General features: G+C 40.6%; 3 protein-coding genes across 5 annotated transcripts in view; 2 read left to right on the forward strand and 1 right to left on the reverse strand.

The window, feature by feature from the left end:
- Positions 1 to 201: 201 nt before the first annotated feature.
- On the forward strand, positions 202 to 3,633 carry LOC146454404 (mitochondrial inner membrane protein Mpv17-like). 2 transcript variants are annotated; one of them, XM_085095474.1, is made up of 2 exons: positions 202 to 512; positions 3,050 to 3,633. In XM_085095474.1, exons 1-2 carry the CDS (start codon positions 425 to 427, stop codon positions 3,535 to 3,537), a joined length of 576 nt encoding a protein of 191 aa, XP_084951600.1. In that variant the 5' UTR covers positions 202 to 424; the 3' UTR covers positions 3,538 to 3,633. The 2 variants fall into 2 exon arrangements, with proteins under 2 accessions (XP_084951600.1, XP_084951599.1); XM_085095473.1 differs by having other exon boundaries at positions 202 to 365.
- Positions 3,634 to 6,379: 2,746 nt separating this feature from the next.
- The window catches only part of LOC146454405 (mitochondrial inner membrane protein Mpv17-like), a 29,481-nt gene continuing 18,268 nt past the window's right edge, over positions 6,380 to 17,592 (forward strand). Inside the window, exons 1-2 of one of the 2 annotated variants that reach the window (XR_014859276.1) lie at positions 6,380 to 6,558; positions 13,327 to 15,865. Coding sequence is in view for 1 of the 2 variants with exons in the window: in XM_085095565.1 (XP_084951691.1) it covers positions 6,477 to 6,558; positions 13,327 to 13,814 (570 nt within the window). In the remaining variant the exon portion in view is untranslated. Of the gene's footprint in view, positions 6,559 to 13,326; positions 17,018 to 17,592 lie in introns of those variants that run through there. The other variant, XM_085095565.1, reaches the window with a different exon arrangement.
- Positions 9,217 to 12,100, reverse strand: LOC146454406 (uncharacterized). Its single transcript, XM_085095508.1, has 2 exons — positions 10,460 to 12,100; positions 9,217 to 9,234 (listed from the first exon to the last, which is right to left on the reverse strand). The coding sequence occupies exons 1-2, from the start codon at positions 12,098 to 12,100 to the stop codon at positions 9,217 to 9,219; spliced, it is 1,659 nt and encodes a 552-aa protein (XP_084951634.1).

A 17,592-nucleotide genomic window follows, 5' to 3' on the forward strand; every position in this document is an offset into this window, starting at 1 on the left:
CCCATTCTAGTAACTCTATTGAAAATGCAGCCCCATTCTAGTCAATCCAGCGGCACATCCCCATTAGCCTCTTATAAGGAAGTACCCCCCCCCCCCCACCCCCGGGGGAAATAAGGAGCACAGTCGAGGTTATTATACCGATGACAGGTATAAACAGGTCGTATCAATTTATTGTATCGTGTCACGGTATTGGAAAGTTCCTCCGTGCTCAAAAACCATCTAAGTAAAATATGTTATCTTTGTAATGCAAATTCAGAGGACAATACTATTGGCAGTCGTCACTGCCAAAAATACATATGCATATCACATTGACAAGGCATATTTCGCAACGGGCCGGAAAGTTATGCAAGTCAGCTTGAGTGAAGGTAAAAACTGATATGCTAATGCCCTGGACTCAAAACACGTCGTACTGGCGAACACGACGATGTTTGTAAGGCTGCCTTTGCGAGCCTGGAAGTGGTATATGCGATGTCTTGAAACTCATCCATGGAAAACACAACTCATCTCGACAGGTTTGATTACAATCAGTTCTCGCTTTCGTTCCTTACAGTCCCAGAGGTGTTTTCTCATTTTATATCCTCTTCAAACAGATCTGAATTGAGCCGCTTCGCTGTTAACTCGTTGTTCAATTCTGTTTGAGGGGAAAGAAGTTAGAAAACCTCTTCCAGGGTAGAGATGTTAGTACACTTCGAACCGATACAGTTTGCCTTTAACGGAAATTATGAAGATGGCGTAATTAACGTAACACCTCTCAAATATGTTTCGAGTTTGGCCTCTGTTTTGACCGCCATTTTACCTTGATTTCAAAGAATGATTGGAATAAGAATCTCGCCCATTTATCTTACGTTATTATAGTCTTTATTCTTCAGTACGTTCGATTAATTAATAAGGTTGTTTCAATCACTACGATTTATTTACACGTGAACTCGCATTTACGGCGAACCGCAAACGTGAGATTCGCCGCGTTAATGTTTTCTTGAAAAACGAGCACATAGATGAGAATAGTGCAAAAATAATTCTGACCTTTGCTACTAACGCAAAACTACTCAATTTTACCGAGAAACTTGACAAACAGCGAGCGGCAAATGTAGGATAAACATGATCACATGATAATTTCTCCCGTTTACCGTAAATTGTTGGACTTTGTATCCGGTATACCGGTAAGTTGGAAAATTAGGAATGCCGGAATGCGGAACCGTAACTGGAATCTTCGGAATGACTTTAATTAAAAAAGAAATATTCAAAAATAACAAATTAATAAATAAAAACAAACAAATAATATTAATAAACAAATAAAAAGTAAAACACAAAAGAGAACAAACAAGACCAGTTTTAAAAGAAACTACTGCCGTAGCATGCCCCATAAACTGTATTAGGGAAGGACTGTGTTCATTTTTTCGCTCAAGGGTTGGCGGGCAGTGTTGTGGTGGGCAGATCTAAAAATAATTCTCTCCTGTGAGAAGTGATGAATAAAAAAATTGTGCGTAACAACCCAAGCAAGCTCTGTATTCCCCAAAACTTCTGCAAGTAAATTAAAAACAAAAATCATGCTGCTTATGAAATTCGCAAAAGCAAATTCTTGCCTAAAGCTATTAACTGTACTAGAAATACGTGACTCGCAAAACCTCGCGAAGTTGGGGCTGGGTGGAAAACACCCTTTACTCGTATTGTTTGCCCAGCAAACTTGCCCAAGTGCACCCCACAGTAGGCGTAAGGTATGCATGGGCTAGTTGAAAAACTGCCTATAGTCTTTGCACGTTTGTTCTCTTTTGTCTTTTTCTTTGTATTTGTCTATCAATATTATCTATTTATTTATTTATTTGTTATTTTGAGTATTTCTTATTTAATTATGGTCATTCCGAGGATTCCAGTTCCGGTTCTGGATTCCGGCATTCGGCCTCTTCCAACTTACCTCCGTTACCTGCAGGTAAAAACTGGATCATTGTATCATGTAGTTCTAAGGATTTGACTGGTTTAGCGGCCATGGTATATGAGCCATTATACCATGCCCGAGAAATAGCTACTATTGCATATTGTGCTGTCTCGTGATTGTTTTTATTTTCGTGCTTGTTGGATATGAGATGATTATCCAACACACGCTTGTATTGTGGAATAAATTTATACATCTCCGTAGTAATACACCAATGATTTGACAACCCCTCCCCCTTCCCCCCTCCGGCATGGCCGGGGTAAAGCGGGGAGTTTCACTCATATTCACTCCATTTTAACCCCCCCCCCCCCCCCCCCCCACATGGTAGGCGGGGAATATGCCAGAAATGACGGTCCTTGCCTCCGTAACCAGGGAATAAGCGGGGAATTCACTGTTTTGTGTCCTGTTCCAGGCTCCAAAATCCTTCAAATGAATGGTACATTACCAGCACGAAGTTGTTGAATTCTAGTGAGATCAACGTTTCCATCGAATAACCGCAATTTTGTTTTGGCTGGAGTGGGTATTAAACTTGCCCGGTTGCCATTCCCTCTCTCAGTAAGTAAGGGTGAATAGAATTATCAGCAGTGTCGTGGAAGGAGTATGCACTTCACGATTGAATATATAAGCACTGTCGTGGAATGAGCACTTTGCACAGGAACCCCAAGCTCTATGAGAGATATAGGCCGTAACCTTTGCGTGAGTGTTGTAATTTGAGCTTCACGGCGAGCATTGTGTAACGGCGAGATTTTAAGGATTTGTATGAAAAAAAAAACCATTCCTATTTCAATTTAAAAATACCAACGAATTTTCAATAAAAATGTCCCTACCTGAACTCCCTTGTCTGTTTTCCTTTCTCTTATGTGGTTTTTGGACAACACACAAGGGAGTTCAGGTGGGGATATTTTTATTGAAAATTCGTTGGTTTTTTTTTAAATTGAAGTAGGAATAGTTTTTTTCCTATACAAATCCTTATTATTTCGCCGTCACACAATGCTCGCCGTGACGCTCAAATTACAACACTCACGCAAAGGTCACGGCCTATATCTCTCATAGAGCTTGGGGTGCCTGTGCACTTCGCGATTTGTTAATGCATCGTTTTGTTTACATGTTTATTCCCAGGGGCCCTTCTCGGCGCGGGAGATTTCATTGCACAACAATGCGTGGAAAACGTCCGTCTACGGGACCACGATGTGGTAAGAACTGCGCGGATGACCGCCATTGGGTCAGTTGTTATAGGACCAATATTTCACGTGTGGTACTCCACACTAGATAAACGCTTTGCTCGCAAAAGCCCGGGAAATGCCATGAAAAAAATGACGGTGGATCAGAGCATTCTGGCGCCAGTATTTCTGATTTTATTTTATGGCGCAGTTGGAATCGTGGAACGTCGGACATTGAAGCAAATCAGCGATAAGATTTACGAGGAATTTTATCCCAACATGGTTGTGAACTACAAGATTTGGCCTGCGGTGCAGTTCTTGAACTTTTACCTGTTCCCAGCGCATTTACGAGTTTTAGTGGTTAATGTTGTGTCGCTGTTCTGGAATACGTACTTAGCGTGGACATCGCATAAGGAACTAGAGCCAGTAGAGCACACAGAACCTTGAAATTAGGGCTTTTGGTAGTAACGCAACGATAGGCCTGCCCAGATGCGTGACAGGATGCCAAAACCATAATACAATCGTCGTCAATTTTGTTGGGAAGATTACCACATTTTTACCTTGACCTCACTCTCCTCCTCGGGGGAGAGGGGAACCCCGCGGAATTTTTCGCAGGGTGTGTAACCCACCTCTCCAGACCCTGATCCTATTTTAGACTAAAACCTGACCCTCGAAACTTCATACCTATTTTCAGACCTGGTTCCTAGAATCCATACCGTTTTAACACTTTCAGACCAAACTGGTTAAAATCTATGCCCTACTTCAGTCCCAAATCACTCAAAACCATATCCTTTGGCACCACCCCTCCCTGGGTCTCCTCCCTTCCCTTTGTTTAAAAGGGAGCTTAAGCAACGAAAACGTCACCCAAAAATATATCTTTATTTAATTTGTTTTACTTCTCGATTATTTCAACTCGCTCAACGTTTAAAAAAATGGCGAACTATCCAGGAGGCAAATTGGTAGGAGTGGCGTACAAGTTATGCACCTATTAAAGTTAAGCTGTTTGAGGGGGGGGGGGGGGGGGAGGCCGGGAAAAGGCGATCATCTTTTCAGTTCAAATGCCCGACCCCAGGGAAATTAATCATGGTCAAAAGTGTGCAAGTTCTCCATCTCTATGTAGCAAAATGCATTGGTCTGTCAAAAAAAAAACAAAATTAAGCATCAATCATTTTCGATCCTACCATACTACTCTAGTGGCTATAAAAACCAAAAACTGCCATACTGTCCGGCGGAACGGAATTGAGTATAGCACTCTACCTTTCCTCGTAACAAATCTTTAAATAGCAACTGACGAGAATCGAAAGATTCGAAACGTAACCGCGGTCTTGCTTGCAAACTCACATTGTTTGATGAAACTTACAATGGAGGAAAACTCCGATGATGGTTTGGTATCACACACGGACACAAGTCCTTTGAAGACAATCCAACTGGATTACCAAAAACCTGGATGCTCTAAAGAGTATGACGGGGATAGCGACTCATCAGACAAAATACCAAGCTACCAACTGCCTCCCAAAACTGAAAAAGAACAAGCCGTAGAAGAAGAAAAACAGAGCGACGCCAAACGAAAACGAAAAGCTGACGCAGAAGTCACGTCCTCAGCGGAAGCCAAAATCAGAAAAAACGGCGGAATCCGTAAGAAAAATAAAGAGACATTTGGACAAGAAGACGTGTCCCAAGTCAATGGCTCAAAAGCTCGACCAGTGTGCGAGAAACCGTATTGGTCAAGCGAAAGGAACGCGAGGTCTTGAAGATGAAACTCGGAGATGAAACTCGGTCCCAGGGTTCTCTCCGCTTAAAGAGGGGAGACCCCAGAACGAGGTTGCTGGAATATCAAGTTTTTCTTCTCCTGTTTCAGCTGTTTATTAAATTTATGTCTTTTAATTTGAAACTTGAGACTAGAGACAGTGGTGTGTGTCTCATAATGTGTATAGCTGATCAGGGAAAAGGAGCCTGAAAGACTGAATCTTGGACTGAATGTAGGACATTCCCAGAGTGTGGCCAATGTGCGAGCCATGCAAGCCAAACATGCGAGGTACAGACAACCCCCAACATAAATGCTAACCATTAAGCTAAACGGGGAGCCACTTAAGCTAACCTGAGTGCTATTTAGGCCAACCGGAGTGTTTTTTAGGCTAACCTGAGTGCCTCGCATGGCTCGCTGGCTCGCAGATTGTCAAGACCTTCATTCCCATTGATGAAAGCTTTTCTCTTCTTTCAAATAATTCTGCAACCTCAGTTTAATTCGTTGGTTATTTATTATAAATAATTTTATTTTATGACAGCATGGGTTGTAACAAGTGTCCCATATAAATATCATGATTCGTGATTTTAAAGCTCAATTTCAGTATTACTGAAAATAAAGGAAGTTTGACATTGTAGTTTTCTAGTGTCTCAAATTTTGCGTGGCCTGTGACTTTCTGATAGTCTTTTTATTGGGTGGCTGGTGTACAAAAAACCAATAGAACCCCGTTCTTGGAGACACAGGAGCGAGACTTGGTGCCACGCCAGCACAGGCAGCCCAATCTCTGTGAGCGTTTGGATCTTTGTTACGTCTCGTTGTAATTTGAGTGTCACGATCTGAATCACGCAATGGCGTAAATTGTAAGGGTTTGTATGGGAACTTAGCTTGTCTCCTTGATACCTAAAACCCAAGTAAATTCCCATACATACCCTTATAATTTACGCCTTTGCGTAACTCAGATCGTGACACTCAAATTACAACGAGACGTTTATACAAACATCTAAACTTTCACAGAGCTTGGGCTACCTGTGACACCACACATTCCTGTGTTTCTTGCCATGTGCATTCGTGTTTGTTTCGGCATCAGTGAAATCCTTCTGGAAGAGCTGCTTGCCAACGGCTTTAAGGAAAGGATAGCTGACAGGCGACCCATAGTATGAGATTGCGCCAAGGGTGACTCTCTCCTGGCGCTCATCCGCTGACCAAAAAGTCTGGGGACTCTGGATGCGAGATTCGATTTACAAACTGTGTGGAGCAAACATGAGGCCTCTTTAGTCCATTTCACTTGCATTTGCCGGAGCCTTTTGAAGAACAAGGCAATGGGCACTTCTGATCAGGAGCTCATGAACTGGTGCAAATAAGTAGCCCTGCATTCGCTGACTTTGGCGACTGTGTTTTGTATTTCAGATATTTCTAGATTAAAAAAAAAAAATTTTCCTGCAGTCTTCAGGTTCTTTGGAATTTCGCCAGCGGCTGCGAGCGGCTGCTGGTTTTAGCAGGAGGTGGTCCTGGGAACTAGTATTACATTCTTGTTCCCAGTGTCTCTCCGTCTTTCGGTCGCTAAATTCCAACATGGCGGGCATTTTATAACCGGGTTACGTTACGACTGTGAATTACGAAACTTTTGCGTAGAAGTCGTACAATGAGGATCCTTACAAGAGCTTGGGAAAAATATCAACAGCTTCTCATTACACATCCGTGGAAAACACAAACAATCGGAACAGGTAAGACAGAAAAACCTTATAAACAACAAATACGCATTCAGTCATCTTGTGGGGTTTTCGGTTTCAAATTAAGCTCAATCCCAGTTGAATGGTGGACATCCATTTTAGGGTACACAAAACGTAGCTAGATTTATGGGATTTCCTTCGTTAACTCTACACAAATCAAACACTGGTCTGTTGTAAATTATAAAAATGTCGTCAAACTTTAAATGTTCTAGACTTAATATTTTGTCAAGCTTACATGTATAATGCATCAGTTAGTTCCAGTAGTGCCCAAACCCAGCTTGGAACATTTGTCGGCCTCGTGATTTTCAACTCATCACACTGTTGCTTACTTTCACCCGTAATTTTTTGGGCAACGATCGATAAATTTGTGATTAAGTTTGTCTAAATATGGTAAAAATGAGATGATAGATGCGAAGAATGAATGGTCAGTGGGGTGCAATGCAGAGAAACTACAACACCTTCCCCCCCCACCCTCCCTCTTCCCCGGGCAAACCCCGGGGCATTTGAACTTTAGATCGTCACCAAATAATTGGTGTTCAAATGCCCCACCTTATAATCGAATTAATTTTGTCTTTCAAATTCCTCTGCTAAAGAACAATCGTTGTAAGCTCCTGTCAGCTTTAATAAAGCTTGTGTATAAACATGCCAACACGTTTCGTGACCCTTTATATGATGGCCCTGTTTTTACCAGACTTGAGTTACTACAAAAACACAACTTTAATATTGAAACTATTAAAAAATGATTTGAAATTCATGAAGTCGGACAATGTCAATCAGCAAGTGTAAAGCCACACGAGCAATTTTTATATGGCAATTTTTATGTGGAAATTTATATTTGCCTGTGTAGATGGTGAGAAGTGACCAATTTTTATGTGACCACTGCATTTGCTGAAAAGCTAGCGTGTTAGTTTTTATGTGGCAAATAAAAATTGTCAGATAAAAAAATTGTCCGTGTAGATGAGATGCCACATAAAATGTGACAATTTTTTCAACGTTATCTGTAGAACCAAGTCCCTACAGTCCCTAACATTTGCGCATCCAGCATGGAGCCATCTTCCTTTTTGCCTTTCCATAGCAAAATTATTACTGACGCAAATTAACAACAAATATTTGTCGAGCCATCTACACGGGCAAATAAAAATTGCCACATACAGTTGCCACATAAAAATTGCTCGTGTAGACGGGTCTTAAGCTGCCCTAACTCTGAAACATGGCAGAGCCAAGGTTGTGTAACGAGGTTACTGTATACCTATCAACAACAGAGCCTTGAGTGGTTACGATTGCATTGTTAAATTGTTCTGTGTCAGTTGATTACCTCTAACAGAAATGTACATGTATGAAATGGGGATGTGAAAACGTGTCATATTGTATTCACTCTATAGTATGACAAAAGCACTCTCTTCTTTTCATACACACTTCAAAAATACTATACAACTTCTGAAGACCATTTATTTGTAATCCAATCGCTCACAATTATGCTATATTTCTTCCTTTAAACTTTTCCATCTTGTCCAAACACGTGTTTATGTAGCTGTTAGTAACTTCGGCATCCGAAAAAAAAGCCATTTGAAACCTCACACTTCTGGTTCAATTTTCCCCACCCCACCCAAGCAAAGGTCAAATTCCCCACCCCTGGGAAGGCCTTACCCGTCAAATTCCTGACTCCCGGGACACAGAAAATAGTCAAATGCCTGGAGTTTGCAGGGGGTGGGGGGATGTTGAAGTTTCGATTTGATTGGCGCATAACACCTGGTTCAGATGCCATACTTGACACGAGCCACATCAAATTTGAATTTAGATCCACCCAACTTACACTATAATTTATCCCAGCTGAATTGATTCACATGCTGAACTTACTTCAGCTGTACATGCACTTCACATGAGCCACAACAAATTTGAATTTTAGGCCTGCCCAGCTTAATTAATCCCAGATGAGCTGATTCAGAAGCTGAACTTAATTCAGCCGTATTTCGCATAAAGTACATAAAATTTGAGTTTAGGCCTACCTAAATTGATTATCCCAGCTGAATTGATTCAGACGCTGAACTTTATTCAGCGTAAATTGATTCACTGTTCAAGCGTAAGTTATGACTGAAGACTGGAGAGCAACCACATCCTTGGTTGTTGAGCTATGGTTTGACATTGAGCCCTCACTACAACTGCTACAACACTGTTTCTGACTATCCAGGATGTGCTTCCGAAGGGGTAAAGCAAAACTGGAAATACAATGTACTTACCTGAAGTGGTACCTGCAAAAATATTAGCCTGGTACATGTATCCTCTAGGTATGCATGCATGCTCTCCTTCCTGATTAGTACTCATTGATTAATAAACACAGTCATAAAGTGATTGTACTAAAGGACAAACAACAACAACAAGATATTAAGTGGATAAGGGAGAAACGAAGACTCGGAAAAAAAAAAAAAAAAACGGGTCCCAGATGGGATTTGAACCAACGACCCTAAAGTGATTGTCAATTTTAAGCAAATACTGTAGCACCAACTTGGCTAATAATGAGTTCAAATACAATGAGACTGTGTGAAACTGCAAGAAAATGTATCAATTGAAGAACCGGGTGGAAGCAAGTGTAAGTGATGATTTGACCTTTAGAATTCCAAAGAACTTACTACTTTGGCCCACAAATTTGTGGTGTTAGAAAGTTTTGTTTAGCTTTAAAAAGAGAAGAAGAAAAATTAGTTCAAGCATCACTTCAGTTGGTTTAGTTCTCAGGCTAAAGTCGTAAGCTTGTTGGACAAATTTAAACCCTTAAATGAGAACGTAAATATGAAGTGTGTTTCGGACACAATAACCTGTCTGTATGCCAAATGAGAAATGGTTTATATTATGAAAGGTGTTTGTCATCGTGGTTTAAAATGATAGATGAGTTAATCATTTGTCTCACGAATGAGTCACAAAGATGTGGATCGCAACGTTTCAACCGCTATACTGCTAGTCTTCATCAGGCGATGGTGTCGACTGATTGCGTGACAGTATAAGTAGCACCTTGGTTTGTGTTGATTGGAGCGTTTCGATCCTTTCTTAGGCTGTTGTTGATTGGAGGATTTCGATCCTCGTCGTTCAGACTAGAAATTGTTCCCTCAGCCGTCCGCCTTGGTACCGATCGGCTGCTTTGTTGTTTGATCGTGGGCATCCACGCTTCCGGAATTTCAATTCCATTATCCCTATTGATGTTGTCAGGGTGAAGTCTTATGTGAATAGCCTCTTTAACCCTACGGGTGTACCAATGTGGGTCTCAGTCAATAAACTTAACCTCATCCCAGAGCGGATAGTGGCCCGTCACATTGCTGTGTTCTGAAATGGCGGAGGATTGGGTTCGAGCAAGCCGTATGTCTCTATCGTGTTCCTTAATCCTTTCATGCATAGATCTTCCCGTCTCTCCAATATAGACCTTGCCACACTCACAGGGAATCTTGTAGACTACTCCGTCTTGTTTTGCAGGGTCGACAGTGTCCTTAGGTCGCACTAGGTGTGATCTAAGTGTTGGGTCAGATCTGAAAACTGTCTGTATGCCTTGCTGTTGTAGGCAACGGCGAAGAGCCTCTGATAACCCTTTGACGTATGGTACCTTTAGCACCGCAGTAGATTTAATTTCAGGCGCTGGTTCTTTTGTGGCTGTTTGTTTCTTTGTTTTCGTAATGTTTTTCACAAACGAAAACGGATAACCGTTAGAAACAAGAACTGATGAGAGGTGTTTCTTTTCTTGCAAGATAACTGATGGTTTAGTTACGAGGTGTTTCGATCTATCGTACAGGCACTTGACAATACCGCGTTTTGCAGATTGCGGGTGGTGTGAATCATACGCTAGGTATTGGTCAGTGTGTGTAGGCTTTCTGTAAACACTGGTAGAGAGGTAGCCATCCGGATCTCTAGTTACCAACTTGTCAAGAAAGGGTATGGTGTTGTTAGTCTCAGTTTCCATAGTGAAGCGGATCGTTGGTTGTTGACTTTTGAGGTGTTGCAGGAAAATGTCAACTTTGTCTCGACTCAAGATGGTAAAGGTCTCATCCACATAGTGTTTCCAAATCTTAGGCATACAAGGCATAGAAGTCAAAGCTTGTTCTTCAAAATAATTCATGTAGAGGTTAGCTATGACAGCGGATACTGGGCTACCCATGGCTGCTCCATCTTGTTGCTCATAAATTAATCCATCATACTGGAAGTATGTGGATCTTAGAACGAAATCCAAGAGGTCCGCAATCTGTGCAGGTGTTAAAGTCGTGTGGTTGGCAAGACACGGGTCAGCTTCTAGTTTCCGTAACATGGCCTGTGCGGCGCCTTCGATAGGTACGTTTGTGAACAGTGATTCTACGTCAAAAGACACCATGATCTCGCTCTCTAGTACCCTCTCACCGTTGATAGTGGACATGAAATGAGCTGAGTTGTTAACTGTATACTCTGATTTCCCTGTTAAGGGGGATAACACATCGGCTAGGTAGGAAGACAGATCATAAGCAAAGGTGTTCACACAAGAAACTATAGGTCTCAGTGGTGTATTTACCTTGTGTATCTTAGGAAGGCCATAGATTCTAGGTGGTTGCTGATGTTTGGGCCTGATCTTATTATATACGGACTCTGTCAGGTGCCCACCTCGCTTCAGGTTCAGAAGCTTTTCAGTCAACTTTCGGCTCAAACAGTCCGTTGGGTCTTTATTAAGAAGTCGGTATGGACCCTTCTCAATCAGTGTTTTCAGTTTATCGTCATAGGTGTTTTTGTCTAGCACTACACTGGCACGACCTTTGTCTGCCGGGAGAATCATAATGTTCTTACCCTCTTTTAAACCTTTGAGAGCTTGTTTCATCTCCCTGGTGATATTATGTTCAGGAGGCTTAGCCTTCTGGAGGATAGAGTTTACGTTTCTCCTGACAGTGTCTGCCTGTTCTGCGTCAAGTGGTCTTATTGCAGATTCAACCTTGGCAGCTTTCTCAGTGGCTGGGATGCTTGTAGGTGTTACAGCAAAATTTAACCCTTTTTGTAGTAAAGATACCTCAGCGTTGCTTAAGGACCTGGAGGATAAGTTGATAACCCATTTGGATTTGTCAACTTGAGGTGTTCTGGCAACATGAGGTGTTCTTGTCGTTGAAACAGAAGACTGTTTCTCGATCAACAGGTTATCGAACTTTCGTTTCTGTCTGTCTCTGGTCTTATTAAACAGTCGTTTTGTGTTGCAACTGATCTTTTCAAGTACATGTATCTCAGAAGCATGAGTGGCTGTTATACTCTTCGCTGTAGAGTGGCTATCTTGCATCGCATTTCCCTTAGCCCTCTGAGCTAGTCTGATTCTCTCTCTTAGCAATCTCAAGGATGCTAGTTCGGCTACTCTGTGACCGCCTTTGGTTGGAACTGGCGAACGGACCCGAAGGTCTTTAGGAATCACGTGGTTCCTTACGCACCTTATGAGAAAGGTGAGGTGGTTAGCATATCGCGCGAGCTTCCGTGAGCAACGCTCGTGTCGACGAATCAACCTTAGGGCTGTGCGCCCATATTTCAGGTCAATATTATGAAAGGTGTTTGTCATCGTGGTTTAAAATGATAGATGAGTTAATCGTTTGTCTCACGATTGAGTCACAAAGATGTGGATCGCAACGTTTCGACCGCTATACTGCTAGTCTTCATCAGGCGATGGTGTCGACTGATTGCGTGACAGTATAAGTAGCACCTTGGTTTGTGTTGATTGGTGCATTTCGATCCTCTCTTAGGCTGTTGTTGATTGGAGGATTTCGATCCTGGTTTATAAAAGGTTTTCGAAATGAAGGGCACAATCTAAGACTATTTGTTCTACATCAGTTATCATGCCAAAAACATAGAATGTACTGTAGTACTGTCCCATATTTATGTTGTCACCAAAAGGGTTGAATTTAGACTTTTGAAAAAGTCCTTCCTCTTATTCAATATGGCGCGGGACGAAGGACTTTTCATACATGATTGCCGCAAATTTCGACCCAAAAACAGGTCGCTACGCTTAGACCAATCAGAGTAGATCCTTGAGACCCTCGGGGATAAAGTTGTCATTCAAAAGAAATTATGAGCTACGAAACATGACTTGCAGTTGAAATTCCAACATGGGATCGATTGCGAAAGCGATAACTGAAGCTCTTCTTCCAAATGCAAGTCACGCCGCTCGCCATTTTGGCGCAAAACGCCAATGCAAACCATTCAAGCGAGACAAGTCGACCTCTTGCGCCTTTGTCGCTTGCTCAGCCGCTTCGCAGCCTAAAAAGCTTGCTCCTGTCGTCTTTTCTACTGTGAGACTCTAGAGGTCGACTTGTGGCAAGTCTAGGTTGAATTGGATGAATTGACTTAAGAAATTTTGCTTAAAACTCAAGGAACAAAGCTCAGATGTGTGGTTGACTTTTTTATGTAAAGAGAATGAAAGAAATCTTCCATGTGTTGATTCAGGTTTTAGGGTTACAGACTGTAAGTCATAATGAGCTTCCATGGAATTCAAGCCCTTAAAGCACAAAAATAACCATTAAACTACATTTCTGAGACGTTGGCCCTGGCTTATAATCATCTAGAGCATAATTATTCGGAGAACTTTCATCATCACTTGTGCTCGTTTTACAATTACCCCCCTCAAATGAGTAATGAGTGGTACATGTACAGAGTAAAATATTTTTATTACTTTTAATGTGAAAAGAGAAAAACTCAGATTACAGCTGCAATATTCTGTACTGAGTATATTATGTTGTTACTTAACTCATACTCCATTCTCTAACTGAAATGTTCTGCCTTGTACATTAGGTGTCCTTGTAGCCACTGGCGATGTTGTCACTCAGCAGCTTGTTGAACACAAAGGAACTGACCATGATTTTGTCCGAACTGCTCGTATGGGTGTGGTGGGTTTGATTATTGCTCCTGTGCTTAGAACATGGTATCTATCCCTTGACAGGATTGTGCCTGGTGCAGCTAAAACTGCGGGCTTCAAAAAGATGCTCTTAGATCAAAGCCTCTTTGCTCCTGTTATGATATGCTTCTTTTTTGGCGTCACGGAGACACTCGCTGGGAAAATGCCGGATGAAATTAAGAAGATGCTTCAGGAACGCTACGTGGAGACTTTGATTACAAATTACAAGATATGGCCTCTGACACAAACTCTTAACTTTACTTTCGTTCCAATTCAGCACCGCATCGCTGTTGTCCAGTTAGTGGCAATATTTTGGAATGCGTATTTGTCTTGGATGGCTAATAAGCCAATGTCTGAGGACTTGATTCAGAAACCTTTGAGCTAAAATTGCCTCAACTTTGCTCAGTTAGTCAACCCTTGATTGACTTTTCTATCATGGAGAATCACGAAAAAATAAGCCATGATGTACAGAAATGCACCAGAACGTACAGTGCCGTTTACTGCTCATTTAACCCTTTGTTTAGGTAAGGCTATTTACGTGGAGGGCGGAAGATCCTAGCACTAGGAAGATCCTAGAAAGCGGATCATTCTAGCGCCATGTTTTCTGTATTCAGTCTACATGCAAAAGGTTGTACTTGGTGTTAGTGCTTGGATCTTTCGAATCAAGGTCTTCCTCTTAAATCCTAGCTGAGAGATAGGAAGACCCTAGCACAAAGTAAACTACATGTACACATGTACCTTCACTTGGAAGTTCCTGTACTAGGGACAAGGAAAACAAACATGGTGGTGGTAGGGCATTCAGCTTCTAAAGGGCAACAATTTTGACTTTCTTTTCTCCCCATGTGGTAAGCACCCTGACCAAAATTTCTGCTTGTAAACCAAAAAAAAAAACCAGTTGTTTCGCCACTGAGGATCTTTCTACTCTTAGAATCCTCCTTCCTTCATGTAAACAGTCCCCAACTTTGCAGTTTCATTATCTGAGAAGATTTCCAAGCAGACCTCCAGTAGTGCCTTTCCAGATACAATGTAGACTTTACTCCGCTTGCTTTGACTAATTAGAAAAGGACTGTTAATGTAGCCAGTAACCTGAAGTATCCCTTTAAGAATGGTGCATACTAATACTGAAGTATTTTTGCATGGTTTATGACTATGCAAAAAAAGCAGATCTTAGCAAGAGCTATTAAAATCCAAAAAGAAAATAGGGGGTAACCACACATTTTTAAGGATAATTAAGCAACATTTATTCTAAAAAGCTGTAAAATACAAAGCAATGTCTGGCAGTTTTTTTTTTCCAAATTGAAGCTTTATTATCTAAAAATGCATGATTACCCCCAATTTTCTTTGTAGATACCAAGAGCACTTGCCGAGTTCTGCTTTCTTCACCTAGTTTTAAACTGCCCCAAAATATCCCTGTATTAGTAGGCAGCACCCTTGGAAACCCGAGTATCTCCAGACGTGCAGAACATATGCGCAGTAGCAAAACTAGGCACAGCCATAAGTCCCATGATCAATATACATGTACTTATTCTTTTCACTATCCTCTACCGTTTTCTCATGTAGCAGACTTGGTTACCAATTAACACGCAACTCACATGTACAACCTTCAAAAGAGTTGCATAAAGTTGCATTTTTATTTTTGGTGGATGTCAATCAAAGGGAAGTCATTGAAATTACATGTATTTAAATTTTGACAAGATCCAAGGGCAAGAAACTAAGAATTTTACTTTGCTAAGAATATGTAAAATTTTATTTAAATTGATTTTTGAGCTACATTGTAGATCAAGCGAAAAGAAAAGGCATTTTTGAAATTATTTCACTGCATGTGATCATTTTCTAACTCAGGATCGATTGCATGCATCGTTGGTTGTGCAATATCCTGAAAATGATGCCCTATCTTTTAGATAAAATGGCTTGGAAATCAAGCGTTGATAAAGTTTACCATCTGTCAGCAGATAAAATTGTCAATTTCTTGGTTCTGTTGCCTTGTAATCTTATCAGAATTTAAATGATTGGCATACAGCAAAAAACAACTTAGTTTACCCAACTCTTCTGAAGCCGATACATTGTACAGCTGTACAGATGTAGGTTGCATGTTATTGGTAACAGCTGTAAGAAGTTTAATCTACACTGTATGCTTATCATTTGTCTTTATTCTTGTTCTCCTTATATTTGATTGAAAGGGGAAGTGTCAAGGGTTTTTGTTTTTAACTTTAACTTTTCTTTTGAAAATGGACTATTAAGACCTTCACTTAGCTACAAAATAATTATAGAACAATGAGAGGAGAGAAATCAACTCAATTCTTGAAAGGAACAGCCAACTTTTTTAGTGCATTTTGCAAGGAAAAGTGCGAGAACTTGAAAAACGTTAGCCTAACATCTTTCAAGTTTCAATCCATTCCGACCTACTCTGTCTCTGGCCACAGGCACTAATCAAGAGTTTTCTTGCACTGGGATAATAATTTGTGACAAACCTAGACAATTATTGTTATTATGTTTTTTTGATTTGTTTCTGTTGACAGACAAACATTTTTGGGTTTTTAAATGTCATCAAATTTGCATAATAATTCCCCTTTAACAGTGATGTTGTATGAAGAATAGTCCAGTTTTGAATTCATCAAGACCGCTGGATAAAGAGACAAAATACGCATTTATACAGGGTTAGCCTCAACCTGAAGCAAAATATTCACAAATGTTAGCAGGAAACTGCTGAATCCTAAAATGAATAAAAAATACACAGAGTTGAGAAAAGTCCCTCCTCTCACTGGTATTTGTAAATATTTTACTTCAGATTGAGGCTAACCCTGTATAAATGCATCTCTTGTCTTTTTATCCAGCGGTCTTGGTGAATTCCAAACCGGACTATTGGACATCTCTCACCATGGAGTATTTTGTCCTTAATTTTTTGTGTGGATACTACCTGTATTGACAATGTTTTTCTTTTATTTGATTGATCAAAATTGGTTGTTGTTCTTGTATAAAAATTGAAAAAAATAAAAAAAAACATTAATTTTCTTTTTCATGTTTGAGGCTAGCCTCCCTCGCCGCCGTTCTGTCTTGTCACGCAACTCTCCTCCCCAAAAGAGCGTTGCGTGACGAGACAATGGCTGCAAGGGAGACTAGTTTGAGGCGTATAAAAGCATCAAATTTTACTTTCCATTGGGTACAATACCAAGCAAGATGGGAGACTGGGGATAGTTAGGCTGTAACGTCAATACATGAATGCTTAGTCTTGTGGGTAATCTCTATTTTTCTGTTGTTTCATTCATTCCACAATCCCATTCACATTTTCATCCACGCAGGTTTTCTACCCCTGCACTCAAACAACATTGAAGAATAGAGAAATTGCGATACTAGCATTTCAGTATTGACAACACAGTCCTACTATGCCCAGTCTCCTGTCTTGCACAGTATTGTTCCCAACCGGAAGTGAAATTTGACACCTTTATATGCCTCAAACGAGGGGAAGAAAAATTGAGGTTATTCCCGAACGCAAAAATTGGGTAACCGCTAGACGTCATGGAATCCAAAATGGCGGCGCGCAGAAGAAATGAAGATGAAAATAGGCGACCAGTAAAATCTATATTTTTGTAGCTCTGAAATTTATGTACAATTTCCAACAATTTAACGTCAATTTGTTTCAAAATTGGAGGTTCCCTTTAACATAAACCAAAGCAAGCAACCTGTGCTGATATGATCAACAAAGGTAAAAAAATATGTTACTTCACTGAAAACATATACAGGTAGCGGGTAACTGAGAAGGAGTATATTTGAGTGGCGTTGAGATAGTTCTATTAACATCACATGTGCAAAGGGCAGGGTTTTTTTTTTTCATTCGACAACCGTAATGAAAGTGCTGAGGCAACATGATTTGAATTTTGTTTACAAGGTTTTCTATTTCAACAGTAGAAGGACAAGATGATGTTTACCCTTTAAGCCCTAACAGTGATTAGCATCAAATTTCTCCTTGTAATATCAATGCTTATTGAACCCCTAAGGTTATGAGAATTAAGGATATGACCACCCAAGGTGAATTTTCTTGATATTTTAATGACTTCTCCCTAGTACTTTTATAGGAACTGTATGGGGAAAAGATAGGAGAATTTCTTCTTTGATATTTGGGGTTAAAGGGTTAAACATCGAAAAATAGTAATTATATAATCACC

Source organism: Pavona decussata, unplaced genomic scaffold (genome assembly GCF_977016875.1).
Source record: "Pavona decussata unplaced genomic scaffold, jaPavDecu1.1 SCAFFOLD_302, whole genome shotgun sequence".
NCBI classification, from domain to species: domain Eukaryota; kingdom Metazoa; phylum Cnidaria; class Anthozoa; order Scleractinia; family Agariciidae; genus Pavona; species Pavona decussata.